This window comes from Monodelphis domestica, chromosome 1 (genome assembly GCF_027887165.1).
Source record: "Monodelphis domestica isolate mMonDom1 chromosome 1, mMonDom1.pri, whole genome shotgun sequence".
NCBI classification, from domain to species: domain Eukaryota; kingdom Metazoa; phylum Chordata; class Mammalia; order Didelphimorphia; family Didelphidae; genus Monodelphis; species Monodelphis domestica.
The window spans coordinates 394,113,717-394,136,039 of NC_077227.1; the positions used below are offsets into that span (position 1 = coordinate 394,113,717).

General features: G+C 43.1%; 1 protein-coding gene across 3 annotated transcripts in view; it reads left to right on the top strand.

Moving 5' to 3' along the window:
* The window catches only part of ZNF341 (zinc finger protein 341), a 45,739-nt gene that overhangs the window by 17,918 nt on the left and 5,498 nt on the right, over window positions 1-22,323 (top strand). For 2 of the 3 annotated variants that reach the window (XM_056811763.1, XM_056811762.1), the window contains 13 exons: window positions 1,539-1,649; window positions 4,512-4,699; window positions 8,077-8,241; window positions 10,682-10,948; window positions 12,241-12,436; window positions 13,433-13,517; window positions 13,911-14,101; window positions 14,607-14,797; window positions 15,245-15,453; window positions 18,123-18,219; window positions 19,642-19,774; window positions 21,273-21,384; window positions 22,076-22,146. In XM_056811763.1, the coding sequence (XP_056667741.1) occupies window positions 4,574-4,699; window positions 8,077-8,241; window positions 10,682-10,948; window positions 12,241-12,436; window positions 13,433-13,517; window positions 13,911-14,101; window positions 14,607-14,797; window positions 15,245-15,453; window positions 18,123-18,219; window positions 19,642-19,774; window positions 21,273-21,384; window positions 22,076-22,146 (1,843 nt within the window). In that variant the 5' untranslated portion in view covers window positions 1,539-1,649; window positions 4,512-4,573. Of the gene's footprint in view, window positions 1-1,538; window positions 1,650-4,511; window positions 4,700-8,076; window positions 8,242-10,681; window positions 10,949-12,240; window positions 12,437-13,432; window positions 13,518-13,910; window positions 14,102-14,606; window positions 14,798-15,244; window positions 15,454-18,122; window positions 18,220-19,641; window positions 19,775-21,272; window positions 21,385-22,075; window positions 22,147-22,323 lie in introns of those variants that run through there. The other variant, XM_007474209.2, reaches the window with a different exon arrangement.

A 22,323-nucleotide genomic window follows, 5' to 3' on the forward strand; every position in this document is an offset into this window, starting at 1 on the left:
AAGAATGAAAAAGAAAGTGGAATGGAGAAGAAGTATGTTGGCTTCTTTTGATCCAGTAATGCCACTACTGGGTCTGTTTCCTAAAGAGATAATAAAAAAGGGGAAAAGACCTACTGTACAAAAATATTTATAGTAGTTCTTTTTGTGGTAGCAAAGAAATAGAAGTTGGGAGGCTGTCCATTAGTTGGGAAATGACTGAACAAATTGTGGTATACAATGGTGATTTAATACTATTGCGCTATAAGGAATGATAAGCAAGATGATTTTAGAAAAAGCTGGAAAGATCTTCAGGAACTGATGCAGAGCAAAACAAACACCTGGGAGAACATTGTACACAGTAACAGCAGTACTAGATGATGATTACCTGTGAAAACTTGGCTACTCTCAGTAGTGCAATGATCTGGGACAATCCTAAAAGACTTAGGATGGGGAATGCTATCTACCTCTGGAGAAAGAACTGTTGGAATTGTTTTTTTGCATCAGTGTATTTTTAGTTTTATTTTGGGGTTTTGGTTATATGTGAGTATGCCCTTACAGTGATTACCAATATGGAAGTGTGTCTTGCATGACAATAAAAATAAAATTTTTTTAAAAGAAGCATAGTGGCAAAACTATTGATATCAACCAAATTTGACAGTATGTATACTATTCCACACCCCTAGGCCTCCACTAATGAAAAGAAGGACAAAAGATACATTTTCTTCTTTCTTCTCTGGGGTCAAGTTTTATCATTATGATTACAGAGTTAATTTCTATGTTAGAGTTATTTTATATCTTATTCTCCTGTTTCTGATTACTTCATTTTGTATAAATTAATGATATTTTCCACATTTCCTTTTCTTTTTTTTAAACCTCAGCAATGAAGGTGAAGTGATTTGCTTAGGGTCACACAGCTAAGACCTGTGAGGCCAGATATGAACCCAGGCCTTCCTGTCCCAAGGTCTGAGGCTCTATCCATTGAGCCACCTGGCTGCCTTGGACACTTCTTTCTTTTCTTTTTCTTTTTGCTACCCTTGCCAATTCAACTCCTTGATCCCATTCTCTCCATTAAGGGGGAAAAGAAATAAAAGAAAAACTTATCCCTTATAAAGCAGCTATGCCATTTACAGTCAAACAAAACTTCTTATATTGACTGTGGCCAAAAATGTATCTTAATTTTCATCTTGATCTTATCACTTCTCTGTCAAGAGCTGAGTGGCATGCTTTGTCATTTCTCTAGAATCCTAGTTGGTCATTCCATTGATCAATTTCTTAAGTCTTTTACAATTGTTTTCTTTATGATGTTGTTATTATGTAAATTATTCTCCAGTTTCTGCTCACTCCATTCTGTATCAGTATTTTCTTGCATTCTTAATATTATCATCCTTTATGGCATAATGTTTCATTACAGTCATGTACCCAGTTTATTTAGACAGTAGTTGTCTATTTTGCTAACAATTCCTTATGCTCCCCAAAGAGCTGCAGACAACATTTCCTGGGGTTCATGGGACCTTCCTTTTTGTCTTTGGTCATGTGGCTGTCTGTATTTTTCTCTTCAGGAATAGATAACCAGACAGTCCTGGCAGTTCAGTCGCTATGGGATGGTCAAGGGGCAGTTCCTGACCCAACTCCTCAGAGTGTCAACACACCTGCCACCATCCAGTCCCTAGGTGAGTCTCTTCTAAGGTCCTACCATCAACTACACTTTGTGTGGGATAACTCCAGCCCCTGCCCCCCAAATCACAACCATACAATTTAAGAAACAATTTGTTTCTGCAGTTTTATTAATTATATTTATTATTGAATATTATAATTTTAATCTTTAATATTATAATAGTATTGTTATTTATCTGTTTTATATTTTATGCCTGGTACTATGCAGGTTCCTAGGGATACAAAGACAAAATGAAAAGCAATCCCTGCCCTGAGGGAACTAATGCACTAATTGGGGGGAGAAACTGTCTGAACAATTAAGTTAGTATGGTAGGACCTCCTTTTAACTTTGAAAACCCTTCTTGGAAGTCAAAAATGGTGCATAATAGTGGACCCCATTATTTAATAGGTATTTCTTATCCAGCACACCCATCACACATTTTTAATAAAAATGACACGTGAATAATGCAGATAATTTTAAAAAATAAACACATGAATAATGCAGATTAAACAGACCTGGGTTATTTGAAACAAATAGAAGCACTGCTCTGGCAGGGACAGGATTTGTTACTCTGAACAAAGACTGATTTAAAGTGCAAAACAAAGTAAAGATGGGACAGCTAGGTGGCTCAGTGGATAGAGAGCCAGTGTGTGTGTGAGGGGAACCTGGGCTCAAATCTGGACATTCCCCAGCTGTGTGACCCTGAGCAAATCACTTAATCCCCATTGCCTCACACTTACCTGTTTTTTGCCTTAGAACCAATACATGGTATTGGTAAGAAAGTAAAGATTAAAAAAAAACAATATAGTGTCTTACACTAAGGCTTCTTGGAGTGAGAATGATTGTGATTGGGCAAGTTGTTTCAGGACTTGAGAATGGCCCAGATTTAGAACATAATTAAACATTTTTATTTTATGTGTTTTTCTGCCTTTATTTTTTTTTCTATTTCTAATCATAAGTACCTGAATTTGAATGTGTTGAGTTCATGTAAAATGAGGTCCTATTGTAAAAGTTAATCAGAGGTGGGAGAGAGTCCTGACAATTAGGAGAACTAGAAAAGGCTTCCTGGAAAAGGTGGCACTTGAGCTAAGCCTTGAAAAGAACTAAGGGTTCTAAGAGGTAGACTTCATAAGGAGCATGTTGGCGACTTATACAAAAGTACAAGGTGGAGAGCAGAAATTAGGCCAGTTTTCCTGGAGAGCGTGTGAAGGGCAATAATTTACAATAGGCCTGGAAAGGCAGACTGGACTCAGACTGGAGCCAGACTCAATTTCTAGCTGAAAGGTTTGTATTTCCTCTTAAAGGCAAGAGGGAACCACTGATGATTCTGCTCTGCTCAGATTTATGCTTTAGCAATCCTATTTTAGCAGCTGTATGGAGAGTGGACTAGAAAAGGAGACAAGTAATGTTTAATAGCGCTTCTCCAACTTCTTCCTACACACCATTATCTAAAGGAGACTCCTTTTTCCCCCCTCCACCACCAGGTTCTCATCCTTCTCCCCTTTTATTCTTCCCAGGTCTTCCCTCTTTTTCAGTCCTTCACTGTCCCATAGGGTTTTTTGTTTTGTTTTGTTTTTTAACTTAGATATTTAGACAGGCTTTCTGGATCACTTAATGCTAAGAAAATATGATCTGTGTACATGGATCGAACAATAGTGTTCCTGTTACACATTGAAAATGCCCTATTCAGAGACCCCATAAAGATCTTTAGTAGCAGTTTCTCACTCATCTTCCTGAGGTGCCTGATATGTGGACAGACTGGGCATTCTTTCCATCTTGCACATAGGAAATCCAAAACCCAGACAGGGCAAAAAACTTGCTAGACATTAGATAGTCAGTGGGAAAGCTGACTCCAAAAATTCGGTCTCCATGAGCACTGGTTTGGAAGGCAGAGAGCTCAAGTTTAAATTCTGACGTGGCTTCTTAACTACCCATGTGGGCAAGTCATTCCTCTCCACTCCTACCCCACCCCTGCTACAGTTTCTGTATTGTAAAATAAAGGAGTTGAATTATGTGATCCCCAAAGTCTTGTCTAGTTCACTATGCTGAGATTGAATGAACTTTCAACTAGTGTTGGAAGGAAGGAAGTGGAACCCACTACTCACAAGTCAGGTCCTTTAACATTTAGCTTTATATTGTCCTAGCCAGAAGCCTTCCCTCTTATGAACTCATCACCCTTCTATATCACCTAGATTTTATTTTGTATTGTAGTTATCTGTGGACATCTTATCTATCCAACTAGACTTATTATAAGTTTCATGATGTCTCCTTGGGGCTTTATATGTCCTTGTAACCTTTATCACATTGGGCCTCCCATGGTGCAATATAACAGACTTCATGTGGTGTTTTATTTTTTGTAACTCACTAATACATTTACTTAATATTATGCATTTTTTGTTTTTCTGTTTTAGAACCTTTGTAACTAGAATGTATGTGCTTTAATTGCAGAGATTGTGTCCTGTTTCTCCCCTTTGTGTCTACAATAGGTACTCTGCACAGCAATCACTCAACAAATGTTCGTTGCATTATATCCTTTTTCATTCTTTGTGTCTAGTAGCTGTTTAATCAAGTTTTGATCAATATTCTCTCCCCAACTATATATATGTGAGAGAGAGAGTGTATCAACTCCCTGAGGGCAGATACTCTTATTCCAGAGCACCTAGCATACTCCATATATTGTTTGTGCTCTGTGAATGTCTTTTCATTCATTGATGTGTCTAGTGATTTCATTTGACCTTCCTGATCACAGATGTGAAACACAAGGCTATTCTGAAATCAGATATTAGCCCTCTTCCTTCTTCTGTCTGCCATTTTCTCTGGCATATTATTTTCCACTTTCTGTCACTCTGTTACTACTCCCTTCCTGTTTGACTTATAGATGATGAAGATGTCTTTCTCTGTGGGAAGTGCAAAAAGCAATTCAACTCATTACCAGCTTTCATGACCCACAAGCGGGAGCAGTGTCAAGGGAGTGCGCCTGCTCTGGCTGCTGTCTCCCTGGCCACCAATAGCATCTATGCTCCCTCTGTCACATCTGTGCAGCAGGCTCCACCAGCCAATCGCCAGGTAACCATGAGGAATGTGGGACTTCTTTAGCACTAGGACTGGGGGAGGGAGCAGGGGGAGGCAGCAGCTATGGAAAGCTTCAGTCCAACCCACAGGAAATGTTGGAAGAGATCCACAGGGGAGAGGGGGCCCCTTCTCAGAATGCTGGATTAATTGGCAAAGTTTCCAAGGGCTCAGGCTTCAGCTGCTGTCCCTTTCCATTCTCTATTCTAAAAGTAAAATCATACTACATATATGTTGGCAACACCTGGGGGAGTTGAGATGTACCCACAAGAATGCAATAGCAAGAAAAAATCTCAGGAGAGTTGTCTCCAGGTTATTCCCCGGGTCTGCTAATTCCATTTCCTATCTCTTATTATAAAGAATTGTGATTTTTTTTTTTTGCAAAAGGGGTTTCTGAGTGTTAACAAAAAGAATACAAGGAAATCCATTCTCCATGTATAAGGGAGCAACTATGATATTCAATACTATTATCAGTAACTTTAACTTCCATTTCTGAGGACCATAGAATGACATCCATGTCCTTTCACCGTGTACAGTTTGTAGGCTGTGTGCTATTGATTTCTTTGTATTGATATCTTAGAAATACATTCTAAATGTTTAATTAAATTACAAACTAAATGTTTAGTTACCCACCTGACAAGTGGGTAACTACATCTTCAAATTGAAGCTGGACATTGTTTTAGAATTTTGCATTAGACCAAAAAGTGGTTTTGAGACACTGTTTTTTGGTGTAATCAGTGTCCTGGATTGGTTTCATTGTACTTGATCAACTAAAAACATTTTTTTAAATGAAACATTAGTGCTCTGTGTAATGCCACATATTTGAATTCTTTGGTTCTTGAGGAGGCTAAGGCTGGTGGATTATCTGATTTGGGGAGTTCTGAGCTACAGGAGAACTAAAAGTGATTGAGTATTCTCAGCACATCTGACACCAATATGATGAACTCTTGAGAGATGGAAGGACACCAGGCTGCCTGTGGGAGGTGAACTGTCCCAGGTTCGAAACAGAGCAGGTCAAAGTTTCTATGTCAGTCAGCCTTGGGATTGGCCCTTGAATGATCACCTTATTTCCAACCTGGGTGTGATAGAGACCCAGACTCAAAAAAAAAAAAATCAGAGAGGTGCTGGCTTCTCAGAAAGAAAATCTTAAAGCTACAAAACATTCTAAAGGAAGGGAATTGTCTTCATTTTTTTTTGCTTTTTTCTTTTGGCTAAAATAATGAAAATAGACTTTTCTCATTTAGCTTCTCTTTTCCTGTAGGTTCACACTGTAATAGTAACATTACCATACTTGGACTGTCAAGCTGCAAACAGATCTCAGCTCCATGAGAATTTTAAAGATCTGGGTCTTTGGTCAGGCATCTTCCTCCTTAAAACTTTGTATTTTGAACCCAATTAAAGTTGATTGTGTCTTTAAAAAACTTTTTTTGTCACTTGTTCAAAGAACAGAAATTCCCAGAGTTGGCCGATTGAATGTTAGAGTTTGGCTGACAGTAGATTATGATACCAAATGAGGGTGGTTTCATGAGCAGAACTGCCTATTGCTTGCTTTTGTTAGTAGAGGAAGCGAACTTCTCTGTTCATATGGCAAAAATATAGGGTAGAGTTCTAGGCCTGGAGTCAGGAAGACCTGAACTCAGATACTTAGTAGCAGTATGACCCTAGTCAAGTACTTAACTTCTTTTTGCCTTGGTTTTCTCAACTGTAAAATGGGGATAATAGCAGCATCTACATCCTAGTGTTGTTGTTAGGATCAAATGAGATAATATTTATAAAGTACTTAGTATAGCTCCTGGCACATGGTTGTTGTTTAGTCATGATGGACTCTTTTTGTTTGTTTGTTTTAAACCCGTACCTTCCATCTTAGAATCCATACTGTGTACTTGTTCCAAGGCAGAAGAGTGGTAAAGGCTGGGCAATGGGAGTTACGTGACTTGCCCAGGGTTACTAAGCTAGGAAGTGTCTAAGGTCAGATTTGAACCCAGGATCTCCTGTCTCTGGGCCTGGCTCTCCATCCACTGAGCCACCCAGCTGCCCCCTCATGTTGGACTCTTTGTGACCCCATTTGGGGTTTTCTTGTCAAAGATATTGAAGTGCTTTGCCATTGCCTTCTCTAGTTCATTTGACAGATGAGGAAACAGAGGCAAATAGAGTTAAGTGACTTGCCCAGGGTCACACAGCTAATAAGTGTCTGAGGCCACATTTGGACTCAGGAAGATGAATCTTCCTGACCTGAGGCTCAGAACTCTATCCCCTGTCACACCCATCTGGCAAATGGTAGGGACTATAAGAAATGCTAGCTATTGCTATCATTATCATCATCATATTAATTATGTCTTTACTTCTTTTTGAGAGAGTAGAGCTTCTTAGACTGTAAGAAGGGATAGTTAAGTCTGTCTTTGATGGAGCATTAGGAAAAGTCCTCTGTGGCTCAGTCCTAAATTTAGTTTGTTGGATTGTTTTGTTTTGTTTTAATGAAAATAGAGATTAGTATCTTTGGAGGATTATGAATATCTCCCTCAGGTACATGGTTGATGAGAGGCAACTTCTGTCTTTTGTAGGGATTAGTGAAACATAGAAAAGGAAAGTAGATTAAATTAGTGTTTTGTCATTTTATTCTTTGTAACTATCTTGTGTTCTTATTTTGTCTGTGGAAAGTATATCCTTATCCTATTAGTGATGGTATGGTGTAGAAATTAGAATTTTGATCTTACAGTCCTGAAAGACTTATGACAGGAAATGCTATCCACCTCCAGAGAAAGAACTGTTGGAGTTGTCTTTCACATCAGTGTATTTTTGGTTTTGATTATGTATGACTACTCTTACAACAGTGACCATTATGGAAGTGTGTACTGCATGACGATAAAAAAAGGAAAAAAAAAGAATTCTGCTCTTAGAGTCAGGATGATCAAGATTTCAATTTCACAGTTGCTTTCTATATGACTCTTTCTAAGTCACTTAACTTCCCTGGGCCTCAGTTTTCTTATCTATAAAATGGGGAGAGTGGAGAGGTTGGAAAGGCCCCCGTATTGCTTAACTTTCAGTAAACCTTTCTGTGCCATCTATTTATTATGAAAGCAAATGAAAGTCTAGAATTTATCATGGATAAGAAACAATATAAAGAGAATCTGGAAATTTCAACATGCTTTATAAAATCAGTTATTTTTATTATTAGATGATCACACTCTGAACAGGGGAATTTGTACTCTTCACCAGTATCTCTGAACAGGGAAATTTGTATTCTTCATCAGCATCGTCTCTCTGAGCTAGGAAAAGAGAGAGATTCAGATAGATCAGAGATAGGGCTTTGGGTTCTTTCCAGTGTTGGAGATTTCTTCTTGTTTAACATCTAGTTCTTGTGTGCGTTCTTACAGCAAATCTCTACATACATTACAGTCCCCCCATCCCCTCTGATCCAGACTCTGGTACAAGGGAATATTTTGGTGAGTGATGAAGTGCTGATGTCTGCCATGTCAGCCTTTACATCACTGGATCAGCCAATGCCCCCTGTGCAGCCTCCTGTTCAGCCACCTGTGCAGGTAAGGAGAATCCATGTCACTGTATGGCACAGCTTCTTCATAAAATTAAATTTGTTTATTGTTTTGGTTCATGCTCTAACTTATAAGCTGGCTGCATTTTTCCAAAGATCTTGGTGAAAAATAAAGAATGATTTGTTCTTATTTTCTCCCATCTGAATAATTCTGATCACCTATAATTTAGGCAGGTTCTAAGACCTTAAATTAGAGTCTGTTACTGTAGCAATTTGAACTCTGTGTGACTTCTTGGGATACTTAGCAGTTTTCCCATTTCAGATCCTACATTTGGCAGCAAAGTTCTCTGAGTGTGGCAACATAGTTTCTGCTGTAGGAAAGGAAAAGGAGAAAATTCTCACATGAGTATCCAAGTAAACACATAAAATAAATTTCAGATAAATTTTTATTAATATCTATTGTTTTTCACAGAAGAAAAGCATATGATTTGTCACATGTCCATATGAGTATATGATGTAGAGCATTGGTTTTAAAAGATTACAGTATTGTCAAAAAATGAATAATATGGAAATAGGTATCAAGTGATAATATATGTATAACCTAGTGAAATTGCTCGTCAGCTCTGGGAGAGGGAAGGAAAGGGGAGAAGGAGACAACATGAATCATGGAACCATGGGAAAATAACTATAAATAAATAAATGAATGAAAGCCCTGTACCCAAATATATCTTTTGTTTTTATATTGCTCAAATTTCCCTTGTATTCCACTCTCCCACTCCTGGAGAACCACCCTTTATGACAAAGAATTGTTTTCAAAAGAGACTTAATAAAAGATATTCTGTATAGCTGACTGAGGTCTCAGGAATGGTATACTACAGTTCTCCAAACCTGTGTAGCTCCCTAAAGGCCTTTCAAAGATTCCTTTTTTATACAAAAAAGTCCCCTCCTCTGATTTGAGTCAGGGATATTCTCTCTGCTTGAGGAGTTTGATAACAGCGATTTGTGGGGAGCAAGATTGTTACCTTTGAATTTTGAGTTCTCTAATTGGTTGTGATAGAATTGGAATGACCCCCATCTATTCCAGGTTGGCTAACAAAGAGGATGCAAAGGATCTTACTTATAATCCCAAGTGCTATGGGACTATGTGGGCCTAGGGGGACACTTTTTTTTAAAGTTACAATTGGGGAGTCAGGGAAAGAATTTCTTGGCTGCTTTTAGGGCTGAAAGAAAAAGAAACCAAGAAGCAATGAAAACTACATGGATATACACGAAAGCAACCAATTAATATGGGGTATGCACTTCCCAGAGACTTCTGCTTCTAAATTGCCAGGTCACTGATGGCCTTGAGTGGTCCTCTCAAGTGTGAATAAAAGGCCCTCAGATGGATGTGCTTAGAGCTTTGTCTCTTGGGATTTCACATAGAGTTGCTAATTTAGATTCTCTAGGGGGTAGGGGAATAAATATCTAATACACAAAGACTCAGATGTAGGGGGAAAGGCCTCAAGTATTAATATAGCTGTGTATAAATGTGTATGTGTATATTATTTTTCCGTATAATATTCATTCCTTTGCATTTAAAGAGGAAAGATGGCACTTGCAGTTAGAAAATTCTAAGAAGCAAACACATCCTTTCTATCTTTTATGTGTCATAAAAGAAGGGTCAGAGAAATTGCAAACCAAACTCTATAAAATGAAAAGGCAGTTACAGTTTAAAAGGCCCTGCCAGACTTTAATGTAGGCTGCCATTGGTGAGAGAGAGAGAGTTGTTGCCAGGCCTGGAGCCAGGAAGGCACACCCTGGGATGGATCTCTGGGGACTCAAAGCAGTGGTTTAGCCAACCGCTGTCAGAAGGAAAAGCAGTAAAGGGCCATTTCTGTCCTGAGCACAAATCCAGTTTTATTTCATGATCTCCCTTTCAGCTTGTTCTGCTGAACCTACTGCCCAAATACTGCTTTTCACATGAGTGAGTTTGGTCTCTGGGTTGGAAGAGATGTGATATGTGTCATATGATGAAGTCATTTAGATTCTCCAAACTTCAGTTTCCCAGTCCCTAAAATGGAGGTGATAGTAATGTCTCCCTTGCCTATATCACAGGGCTCTTGTGAGGCTCCAATGGGTTATTTCACATGAAAGTGAATTCTGGGGTGGGGGCAGTTAGGTGGCTCAGTGGATAGAAAGCCAAGCCTAGAGATGGGAGGTTCTGGGTTTAAATCCTGACTCGTATACTTCCTAACTGTGTGACGCTGAGGAAATCACTTAACACCCCACCCACCCACCCCTGCCACCCCTTATTGCCTAGCCCTTACGGCTCTTCTGCCTTGGAACCAACACACAGTATTGATTCTAAGATGGAAGGCAAGGGTTTAAAAAAACAAGTGTTTTATAAACTGTAAAGGGCTAAACAACTGTAAAGTATTTTTATATTATGGTGATACTCAGTCTTAATGCCATGTTTCTTTATGATTTTCTGTTTTATCTTCTCACTCTAGAGCAGCCTGAGTATGCACTCAGGGCCTGGCTACCTCCCCCAGCCCCCACCACCTCCTCCACCACCTCCCCCATTGCCTCCTCCTCCTCCTCCACAGCCCCCTCCCCCTCCCCCTCCTCCTCCTCCTTCCCAGAACCTGGGGGCTCCTGGACGTCCCAGTACCGGTGGCAGTGGAGTAATAGAGGTTTACAATGCCACGGCCCCCCTGGCAGGAAGCAGTGTGGTGGAAATCCAGGCTCTGGGGATGCAGCCCTACCCATCTCTAGAGGTAATGGTGAGAGGGACCTGGGGTGACGTGTCACACTTTATAGCCAGGGAGGGAGGGCACCTGTAGGGGTTTCCTGGTGAAAGGATCCAAAGCAATGGACACTGTCAGGATCCTACCTGGAAGAGAGGCAATCAAGGGACCATGTACTGCTTCCATGAAAAGTGGAACATTGTCCTGGGGTATTAGTGGGAGGTTGAACAACTCAGAAATGTAGAACTAGGGGAGAAAAGGCTGCTAACAATTAGTGTCAAGTCTGAAGACAAGAGCCCTAAAGAACCTCTAGCCTTCATTTGGCAGGATGGAAGAAGCACTGACTCTGACGCCCCCAAGACCTTCAAATGTTCAAATGTTCAAAAGCTGCCTCTTACCTGTGTGACCTTTGTCAAGTCACTTTACTACCAAGGGCCTTGCTTTCCCTTATCTATGAAAAGAGGGGAGGTTGGACTAGAGGGCCTGAGGCCCCTCCCAGCTCTATCCCTGTGGTCCTGTGATTGTGCCTCAGCTGTTCCTTTGAAGACAGTGGGGATACATTTTTTTCTTTCCATTCTGCTTGGTCCTCTTTGGGGCAGGTGGCTCACAGGGGAAGTTTTCCTCCCCCAGATTTTCTAATAAATTGTTGATGTCTCTTGAATGTTAGTTTTCTGTTTGCTGAAGTTCACATCTGCCTTTCCTCTGGGCCAACCAGGAAAGAGGATGCCAGTGGCGATGTGCTGAGTTGGAGACATAAGATTGGGTTATCATTTGAGATGGATGGGAGAGGGGGGCTCTGGATGAATCTCCTTCAGGATTATCAGGTAGGAGGAATTCACTCAGGTCATGGCTAGTTCAGATGAAGTAGGAGGAAGCATTTTACATCATCATGTTATAATATGACTTAAATGCTGGGCACTAGAAGAAAATACATAGGAAGAGAAGGCACTTGGAGGTCGTGGGGAATTGAAATAAAAGAAGCATAGAGTAGTGGAAGTGGCCTGGATTAGGTGTGAGTAGGAAGAGATTTTTGTCTTGGTCCCTAGCGTGCCTTATGACTTTAGGTAAATCAGAATTAACTTGGAGCCTCTGATGCGGTTCTGCAGTATAGAGTTGGATTTTGATATCTCATAAATAATTTTATTGATCATCTCATCAATCTCAGTCTTTCAGAGGAGGATATTTGGGGCCCAGAGAAGGGTGGGGACTCACCAAAGTCACTGACTTCCCAGTGGCACTAACATTTGTAAATTTATAACTCTCGTCATCCTTGGTTCAGGTGTTCAGACTAGGCACTCTCCTTAATAACTTTGTGCTTTCAGGTTCCAAACCAGTGTGTGGAGAATCCCGTGTACCCCAGCCCTCCTGTGTATAGCCCTGGGAAACAGGGCTTCAAACCCAAAGGACCAACCCCTCCAGCTCCCTTGACCAACACCACCAGTGGTAATGTGGCTGTTTTCAACTCCTCTTCCACATTGAAGACCCAGCGCCCTAAAATTGATGGTGGGCTCCAAGAAGGTAAGGTCTGGGTCTCTCTTCCTTGGTCAGTGGCTAACCATACTGATTATTGAGCATTTGATTGCTGGGGCTACCTTTCCAGGTGGATACATGATCAGAAATCTTGTGTAGACTGCATGAATTTAATGACATCGTTAATTGTATTCAGCTTTCATTATCAGCCTAACACCTCAAAGCTGGGAATCACACATTGGTAGTTATCAGAAAGCCAGATAATATGTATTTATTAAGCGTTTACTATCCCAGGCACTATGCCAAGCCTCTGAGATGTAAAGATAGACAACAGTAGTCCATGCCATTCTAATGGGGAACACAAGATGCCAATAACTAGGGCTACCCCTCAAATGTATACAGAGTAGATGGGATACAGAGGAGGCTATCTCAGAGGGGAGGCACTAACTAGTAGTTGGAGAGATGGGGAAAGATCCGGAGAGGGGCTGGGCAGGTAGTTTCCATTGGACATCTATTTCTGGGATGTGAGCTACCAGGAAGTTTCTCTTTGGCTAAAAATCTTAGCACACACCTGAGGTGGGCAGCTTTTGGCCCTAGGGCAGGAGTTCTTACCTTGGGGTCCATGTTAGGTTTTTCTTAAAAATAGATTTTGATAGCTATATTTCATTACGGTGTGTTTCCCTTATAATGCTATGCCAGACTGCCAGAATGGTCCATGACCCAAAAGAGATTCAGAGCCCTTGCTCTGGGGCCTTTTCTGTGGGGAAGCCTTAGTTTGGGTGGCAGAAGTCAAATGGGAAGAGGCCTTGTGCAGATAGATGCTTTTCAGAGGCTTTGCTGATGGGGTTTCAGTGTTGAAGTCCCTTCATCCTTAGAGGGAGATGAAAATATGTGTCTGCTTTTTGCCCCATTCATACATGATGCCTCAACTAGTGCAGCTGCTGCCTTGGAGATGAGCTGAGGCTTAGAGAACTACCCTCTGCTTGTCTCTGTTCTAATTCCTCCTTATTCCTCCCTGCTCTTTCATTTCGGTCTCTATTGCAGGGAAACCCAAGTGCCAGAAACTCAAGTGTACCTACTGTGACAAGACATTCACCAAGAACTTTGACCTGCAACAGCACATCCGAAGGTACCCGGGAGGGGGTCAGGTATTATCTCCGAGGAGGGAACCAGCCCTTCTGCCTACTTTGGACTGGTAGGCTTCAGCTGTTCCCAGCTTCCCTACTCTCTTTAGGGAGTGCTGACAATGACAGTATCTTTTTCCCTGATTGCCTGGAGCACTGAGAAAAGATAACAATGTCCCAGAGCAAATAAGGCACCCTTCCTCTCCCTTCACCCCTTCCATGGTGGGTGCCCCGGGCATGGTGGGCACAAATAGCTGGCGTGTAGGTTTTCTCTGCCCTGCCCGAGTTCATGGGCTCTTCCTAGGAGTGTGACATGAGCTCTCCTGGCTCCTGACAGTAGTCAGAACCCCTCTCCTAGACAAAAGGTTGGTTGACGACTGACTTCCGTCTCCTTCTAGTCACACAGGGGAGAAACCCTTCCAATGCATTGTCTGTGGCCGAGCCTTTGCACAGAAATCAAATGTCAAGAAGCATATGCAGACTCACAAGGTGTGGCCACCAGGGCACGGGTGCACCATCTCCCGGAACTCAGTGACTGTTCAGGTCATGGCTCTAAACCCCACCCAGCAAGAGGACGAGGAAGACCCAGGTGTGAGAATGAGGAGCCATGGGGCTGGGGGACGGGGCAGGGCAGGTGCCAGAACTTGGAGCGACCGCCCTAGAGACATCCTCAGGCCTTTGGGTTGCTTGGCTTCACTCCCATGGGTTCATGACCCCTCCATCAAGAGGACAACAAGAAAAGTGTTATCCCATGTTGTCCAAAGCAAATCAGTTGTAACTCTTTTGTGAAGTGCTCCTTTGTGGTCTCTAGAGCCAGGGGTGTCTGTGCTTTTCTTAGTGGGGTCTTGGCCTCAAGCATCCTCAGGCACAAGTCTCCTGGTGGCAGGCAGAATGCAGCACTCACTCTCCAGGCCCCTCCTCCCTTAGGGCTGGCTGCATGGTAAATCTAGGTGAAATCTCTCCCTGAGAGAAGAGATGCCTTTTTCTTGTTTATCTCCCAGAGTGCCTAGCCTCACATTGTAGGCACTCAGTAAATATTGATTAACTGACCTCTTTCCCAACTCCTGTCCTGATGTCTCTGTACTTTTCTGCAGGGATTAGCCAGCCCCCCAGGAGTGTTCCCCAGCCTCAGGCCTTGGCTTCAGCGGAGGAAAACGAGGCTGGAAAACTGGAAGCCAAGCAGGTGGTCCTCATTGACAGCTCTTACCAGTGCCAGTTCTGTCCAAACAAGTTCAGTACATACTTCCAGCTCAGGTCACACATGACCCAGCATAAGAATGAGCAGGTAGGCAGTGACTGGTTTACCCCAGCCTCACCCTCTTCCTGAGTCCTGGCTGGGTAAGGAACTGGGCACCCCTCTTGGATACCGGAGACCTTGGGCTTATCCGGAAAGGGGCAGCCCTGCTAGAGATATGGCAAGAATGTGGCCCTGCCAGATCCCACTTGAGTGAGATCTACCCCAGAGGGCTCCTAAGCCTCATCAGGAGAAGAAAACCTCTGAGGCAACCCCAGGGGAAGGCTAGCTTGTGGGAATAAGTGTACCTGGCTCAGGGCTCACTCCAAGCTCTCTCACTGCTGGGCCTCCTGTCCAGGGCTCTGTCCTTGTGGGAGGGAAGAGACACTGTGTCTGGGTCCTAGGCCACAAATGATCTGACAGCTAGGGGTGAAAGGGGCAGGCGGCATCTCCCTGGTGCTTACTCCTTTCTCCCCCCTGCCTGGGGCCTCCCTCCAGGTGTACAAGTGTGTCGTGAAGAGCTGTGCCCAGATGTTCCAGAAGCTAGACATGTTCCTGGAGCATATCAAGAGCCACCAGGAGGAGCTGAGTTACCGATGTCATCTGTGCAGCAAGGACTTCCCCTCCCTGTATGAGCTGGGTGTGCACCAGTACTCTCACAGCCTCCTGCCTCAGCACAGCCCCAAGAAGGATGTCGCTGTCTACAAGTAATGTCAGGGCAAATCCAGGCAGGGGCCACGTTGGCCTACAGCAGAGTCCCTGGGCAGGTGGCGCTGCCCATGCAGACCTTTAAAGGGGAGTGAGGAGTCTAATGTATTTTCTTCTTGTCCATGGGTTGTCTGCTGGGACTTATGAATATGGCTGCTGTCTGACAGCCGTGGATGGGAGGGGAGAGCCCCTGAAGCCCAGGAGCAGAGTTCCAAGTTATTGAGCAGCTGCTGGCTTCTTTTCTCAGCCATGTTGTCTGACAGATGGGTCAGCCGATATCCAGCCTTGAAGCTTTTTTTCTTTTTAAGCATGAAATATGTCATCTGCCCCAAACCAGCTTTTTTCATCTCTGATAATAACAGCCTATGTTTATAAAGCACATCCCTCTCAATAACTCTGTCTGAAAGAAACTACAAATATCCCTATACATAGATTAGGTGAAGTGACTAGCCTGTGGACACATAACTGATATGTGGCAGAGGTGAGACTTGAACCCAGATCATCTCTCCCAAGGAACACACTGTTGCTACTTCTTCCCCATATTTCCTTTCATAATGTGTAGGATTTATGGGGGCATCAAGAGTTATTTGTTGGGGCCTACCAATGTGCAGGCTTTTAAAGGTGAAACCTGAATTTTTGAGGCTGTTCCTCTTCATCTTTGGAAAGGGATCAGAACCCCAGGACATGCTCTGAAGTTTTGATTTCTCATTATAAACTTCTTTTGGCCCTCTTTTTTTCGAGCCACAGAGACCTTGGTCCACTTTAAGTCCTGTGTCCAAATATATTTGGGAGAAAAGTCTCTTTTGATTAGAAATCTATTCTTTTAGCAGAAAAATACTCCTACTAGCAAAGAGCTCTACCCCCACTGACTAGGAAACCAATCCTCTCCAGCCAGTCAGAAAGATTTCTGATCTGGCTCTCCAATAGGGTCAGATCAGAGCCCCCAGAGGAGGCAGCTTGGAACCAGACTTCACAAAGAGCTGGAAAAAGAGGCGTGTGAGAGAGGAAGTATAATTCAGAATCTGCAGTGCCCTGCCTGCATTCCCCATAATGATCCTTGTTATGCATCTAATTAAATCTTAGGAAGGAAAAACTGGAAACGTTTAAACTTTTTCCCTTGGTGTTGAAGAATGCAAACTTTTCTCATCGGGGCTAAGAGAAATGCAAGATGGGAGGCACCAATTGGTGCTGACAAAATCAAAGTAAAAAGTATCTTATCTCTGAGTGGTATCAGGGCTCAGGAAATGAGGAAGGGTGGCATGACCTGCTTAGAAAGCAGGCATGAGTTCTTCATATTGTATTGGGTATCTGGGAGGTGAGCATTAATTAGCTTGGGATCCCCCCTTCTCCTTCCCTCTATCCTCCCTTTCCCTCTCCCTCTCTCTCCCCCCTTTCTTCTTCCCTCCTCTTTCTTTCTACCTCTCTCTTCTAGTTCTCTCTCTCTTTTTCTCTCTCTCCTCTCCTCTTTTCCCTCCTTCCTCAGAATGAGGTAGTAGTTCTCAAAGTGTTCTAGAAGTGTCCTATAGGCATCTGTGGGTAGTCTCTTCTACTATTAATATTTATAATGCAACAACATCTGTATTAGTTTCTGATATTAATTATCATTGAGAAGCAACATGATATACTAGATATAGTGCTGGAATTGGAGTCACACCTAGGTTCAAATCCTGTCTTTGATACTAGCTTTTTGATAATTGGAGACAAGTGCATTATCCACCCTGAACCTTTGGCAACTCCCTAATACTTTGCTAGGTGGTTTAGTGGATAGAGTCACGCCTATTTTTGTGACCCTGGGCAAGTCACTTAGCTCCCATAGCCTAGCCCTTACCACTTTTCTGCTTTGGAACTGATATATAGTATTGATTCTAAGATAGAAGGATAAGACTTTTATTTTTTTAAAAATGAATCCCCCCTCTTCTGCAGGAGTTTTCAGTTTAGTCAGGGAAGACAATGTTTAAATACATAGGTAGTTACAAAATAGATATCAGATAATTTAAGAGGAAGGCACCAATAGCTGCAGGAATAGGAAAGTCTTCATGAAAAAAGTGGCCCCTAAACTGAGACCCGAAGGATAAGCTACACAGTAATAGATGAGTTGCTCTTACTGGAGGAACTTTCTGTACTGAAAAAAATCATGGCTCCATGTCATATTCATTCATCATTTAAGGCACCCTTTACTACATCTCATAAAAAATTGAATCATTTCCCATTTGTTCTGGTTATTTTTTCCTGTGACAAGTGGGAGCATGTGGATTGCTGGCCCAGGGTTTTTTATTTTTTAACCATCAAAGTGATTAACTGGCAGGAGATATATGAGCCTGAGAACCTAAGAATAGAAGAGAGTCTGCCTTGTGGTTCAAAAAGAATTGTGCCAATTGATCGTAGGAATGAGAAAGGAACTTGAAAGGTTTAGGCACAACCAGTTGGGAAAATGGAGTTAATCAGACATGACAGACAAGTCAGCAGGGATCCTGGGAATAGAACTGAGGACTGCTGATTCACTTTGTTGTCTGAGCATCTTTTCCTTCCATTCCTATAGGTTGTTACCTGGATAGGTTTCTAGGAGGACAAATGGCGAATGGTCTGGCTTAAGTTTTGACTACTTGTCTTGGGGATTCTGGTCTCCTGTATTGTCATCGTTTCATTCACCTTGCTCTTTCCCATTCAGGTGTGTCAAATGTGTCAATAAATACTCTACCCCTGAAGCCCTGGAACACCATCTCCAGACAGCAACTCACAACTTCCCCTGTCCACACTGCCAGAAGGTGAGTGCTTGCTTTCCTCCTGGAATGCACCTAGAAAGAGTGGGTGGCCCAGATATTGGGATTTCCTTATTTTTTCTTCTTCTCCCTTCATACCTCAATATGTACTAGGAGGTCTTGTGGGGTGTCTTAGATGAGGAAACAACACTCATTCCTTTACCACTAAAGAGAAATTCTGTCCCCAAGTATCTCTGTAACATTTGTCACGGAAGGCTTTGGACCCCCAGCTCTTCCAGGCCCCAGTTGCCCACCCCAAGGATTGGAGGGCTCATGGGGCTCTTATACCTGTCTTTTTCCCACAGTGGTGATTCTGAGGCATATCAGGTTGGAGTGAGTTAGAGCTTTGTTGCTAAAATAGTCCTCCTGCTCTTCATGATCCAAGACACCTGTCCCATAAAGATTTGTTTTCTGTTGCAGCCTCTTCCTTATACCCCTGCCCCCACCCTGGCCATCTCAACCTGATACTGTAGGGAGTTTTTTGCTTGAGGCCCTTTTATCATTACCTTGCTCTCTCTTTCTCTGAGGGCTTAGGGTCACAGAGAATCATGGGCAGATGGGGGTTCTCTTATCTTACTTGATCATTCCCCCTCACCCCCACAAAGAACATGAAAACTCCAAACTAAAATTTAGCAACTTACTCCTCTGTTTATAGATGAGGAAGTGAGAGGCTCTCCGTGGGGGCAGGGCCAATCTCAGAGGATTGACTGCTTTGTACTGAGGTAGCTCAGGAAGGGGAATTGGAACTCCCGCTCTGGTTAGTAGCTCTTCTGTGTCTTTGCCTCTGTCACCAAGGCCACAGGGTGGGGACTCTGGGGGAGCGAGAGCAGGTGGTCTGGTCAACTACAGTGGATTAGTGTGATTGCCTGTTTCCAGAGGATTTCACTTCACCCTGGATGCCTGAGGGGAGGGAAAAACCTCCCTAGATGGGGAGGAAATGCTAATGGAATGAAGCATGTATTTGGAGGCTTCCCTTGGGGGCATCCTCCCCCAAAATATATCCTCCACTTTGATTTAATTTTACAGAGAAATTCACACTGTGATGTTTAAAAAAAAAAGGCAAGCTTTTCAAGTGTGGGCACCATATCCTGTTCATCTTTGTACCCATCACAGAGCCTTGCCCATAATCATTCAGCAAATATATATTGACTGGTTGGCTTGTATTCTTGTTTTTCCCTGGGTTTGAGGTGGGGGTAGGGAAGGATCAAGCTGTGAAATTGCAGTAGCCAGAGCTGATTTCTGTCTCCATTTCTTAGGCCAAAGAAAAGAAAGTTTCCATAGAAATGTTCATTTCCTTGATAGGAAACTGGTCCTTAAATTAGCCTAGTGGGGAGGACCCCAAGAGCCAATTCAGAGGGTTAGAGCTGAGATGGCAGGGGCTCTTGGTGAGCGTGGTCCTTGATGCTGCCTTTTCTCCTCCTCCCCCAGGTGTTCCCCTGTGAGCGGTACCTTCGACGTCATCTACCCACCCATGGCAGTGGGGGCAAGTTTAAGTGCCAGATATGTAAGAAGTTCTTCCGGAGAGAGCACTACCTCAAGCTGCATGCCCACATCCATTCTGGTAGGGGGAGCAGTCACTCAGGGCTGCTGCCTTGGGCCTTTTCTGCCCCTGGAATTGTTGGTACCTCCCATATCCTCACTTTACCTTCCTTCCTTCCTTTCTTCCTCCCTCCCTCCCTCCCTCCCTTCCTCCCTTCCTTTCTTCCTTCCTTCCTCCCTGCCTCCCTTCCTCCTTCCCTCCCTCCCTGCCTCCCTCTCTCCCTTCCTTCCTTCCTTCCTTCCTTCCTTCCTTCCTTCCTTCCTTCCTTCCTTCCTTCCTTCCTTCCTTCCTTCCTTCCTTCCTTCCTTCCTTCCTTCCTTCCTTCCTTCCTTCCTCCTTCCCTCCCTCCCTCCCTTCCTCCCTTCCTATCCATCTGTCTATTCTAAAAAGCTAAATGGTACAGTGAATAATAATAATAATAATAATAATAATAATAATAATAATAATGATAATAGCTAAAATTTATGTAGCACTTACTATGTGCCAGGCACTGCCAAGGACTTTAACAATTGTTATCTCATTTGATCTTCACAATGGCGGCAGGTGCTATTGTTATCCCCATTTTACAGTTGAGGAAACTGAGGCAAACAGGAGTGAAATGACTTGCTGGGATCATGCAGCTGACATTCCCTAAGATCAGATTTGAATTCAAGCCTTCCTGATTCTAGGCCATTGTACTACCTAGGCACTGAAATGCCTAAAATCAGGCAGTTGTTTTTCAGGCATTTCAGTTTTATCTGACTCTTTATGACCCCATTTGAGGTTTTCTTGGAAAAGATACTGGAGAGGTTTACCATTTTCTTCTCCAGCTCATTTTACAATGAGGAACTGAGACAAACAAGGTTAAGTGACTTGCCCAGGGTCATATAACTATTAAGTGTTTGAGGCTGTTTTGAACTCAAGTCTTCCTGACTCCAGGCCCAGTGCTCTATATACTCTATTCTACCCTGCCCCAAGTTAGGAAAACCTGAGTTTAAATCAGGCCTTGATACTTAATAATCGTGTGACTGGTCAAATCACTTTAACCTCTGTGTGTCTCAGTTTCCTCAACTGTAAAATGAAGATAGTAATAGCACTTACTTCCTACAGTTGTTGTGAGGCACAAATGAGGAATAATTGCACAATTCTCAGTATGAAGTAGGTGCTTAATAAATGCTCGTTCCCTACCTCTCTTCAGTGAAGTAATAATTTTTTTTCTTATAACTGTGATTTCATTGGGAAATGGAACTCCCTGATGAAGAAATCCATCTGTCAATGCCAGTCTGTACCGTCTTGGAGAGTTGTCTGAGATTAAATGCATCCCCAATAGATTTTTGAGGGTAGAGACTTTTTTCCTGACTCTAAAGCCAGCTGGGTGCCTTGCTGCTCCTCACAAATCAGGAGAATAGCAATACCTGAAGCTTCTGTTCCCCCAGGCTTCTCAGTGCTGTGCTGAGCCCCTTCCTCCCATTTCAGGGAAGAGGACTGCGGACGATTGGACCCTGGTCATTTGGGCCTTTGATGTTTCCTCCCCATGCAGGTGAAAAGCCCTTTAAATGCTCTGTGTGTGACTCGGCCTTTAACCGGAAAGACAAGTTGAAGCGACACATGTTGATCCACGAGCCATCCAAGAAATATAAATGCCCCTTCTCGTACGTAGCTTGCCATTTGGGGCCAGGGCTGGTAAGGGTGGGCAGAGGCTGGGGAGGTGGAAGAAGGCCTGCCAGTCATCTCAGGGAAGCTCCTGGATGGCATGTAGGGCCAAGTGATGGCCAACAGTGTCTAGTATGTGGGTGGGGGCTATGTTTTGTATTGTGGAAAGAATATAGAACGGAGTATCTTAAGAAACTGATTCTAGCCCCGGTTCTGCTGCTTTCCAGCTGTTAGGATCTTTGTTAGGATGTTCCACTTAAGTTCCCTTCCTGCTCTGACATTGTACTTCTCCTATGAGTCGGGGAAATATATTTGATGCTGACCCTAAAGGTTATGAGTTTTGAGTCTCTCTTGACCAAGGGATAGGAGAGTTAATCAGTTCTTGGACACTTGCTCCTAGAAACTGATAAATAGATGCTCATCCTCCCTAAGTAAATATCCTCATTGGTAGGGCTTGGGGCTCTCCCCCTGGGGGAGACTCTGGGGTTGAAGATTTCCCTTTTTCCATCCTTGGTCTTTTTTTTCCTTGTTTACCTTATCTGTTCTTCCCCAAGTCCTGTCCAGGATCCAGTGAACTGGTGCAAGTGGGTTGTTTGCCAGGATAAGATGCTTCTTTTGGTTCAAGAGAGAGGGGAGGGTCAGTCCAAGTGGCTCCAGCTTCCCAGGCATAAACAGATTTGCTTGTTATAGGATGCATGCTGGCTGCAATAAGGAGTTCAATCGGCCAGACAAGCTGAAGGCTCACATCCTTTCCCATTCAGGTAAGTGGCTCACATGCCCAGAAGCCCACAGGGAAGGTGGTGTGCTAGGTAGAAGGATAGGATGGAAGCCTGGACACCTCACAGAGGATGGGTTCTTTCTTTCCTGTGATGGGAAGAGGCTTATACCCTTGGAAAAAGACCTGGGATAGATATCAGGAGACCTGAGCTGATCCTGAC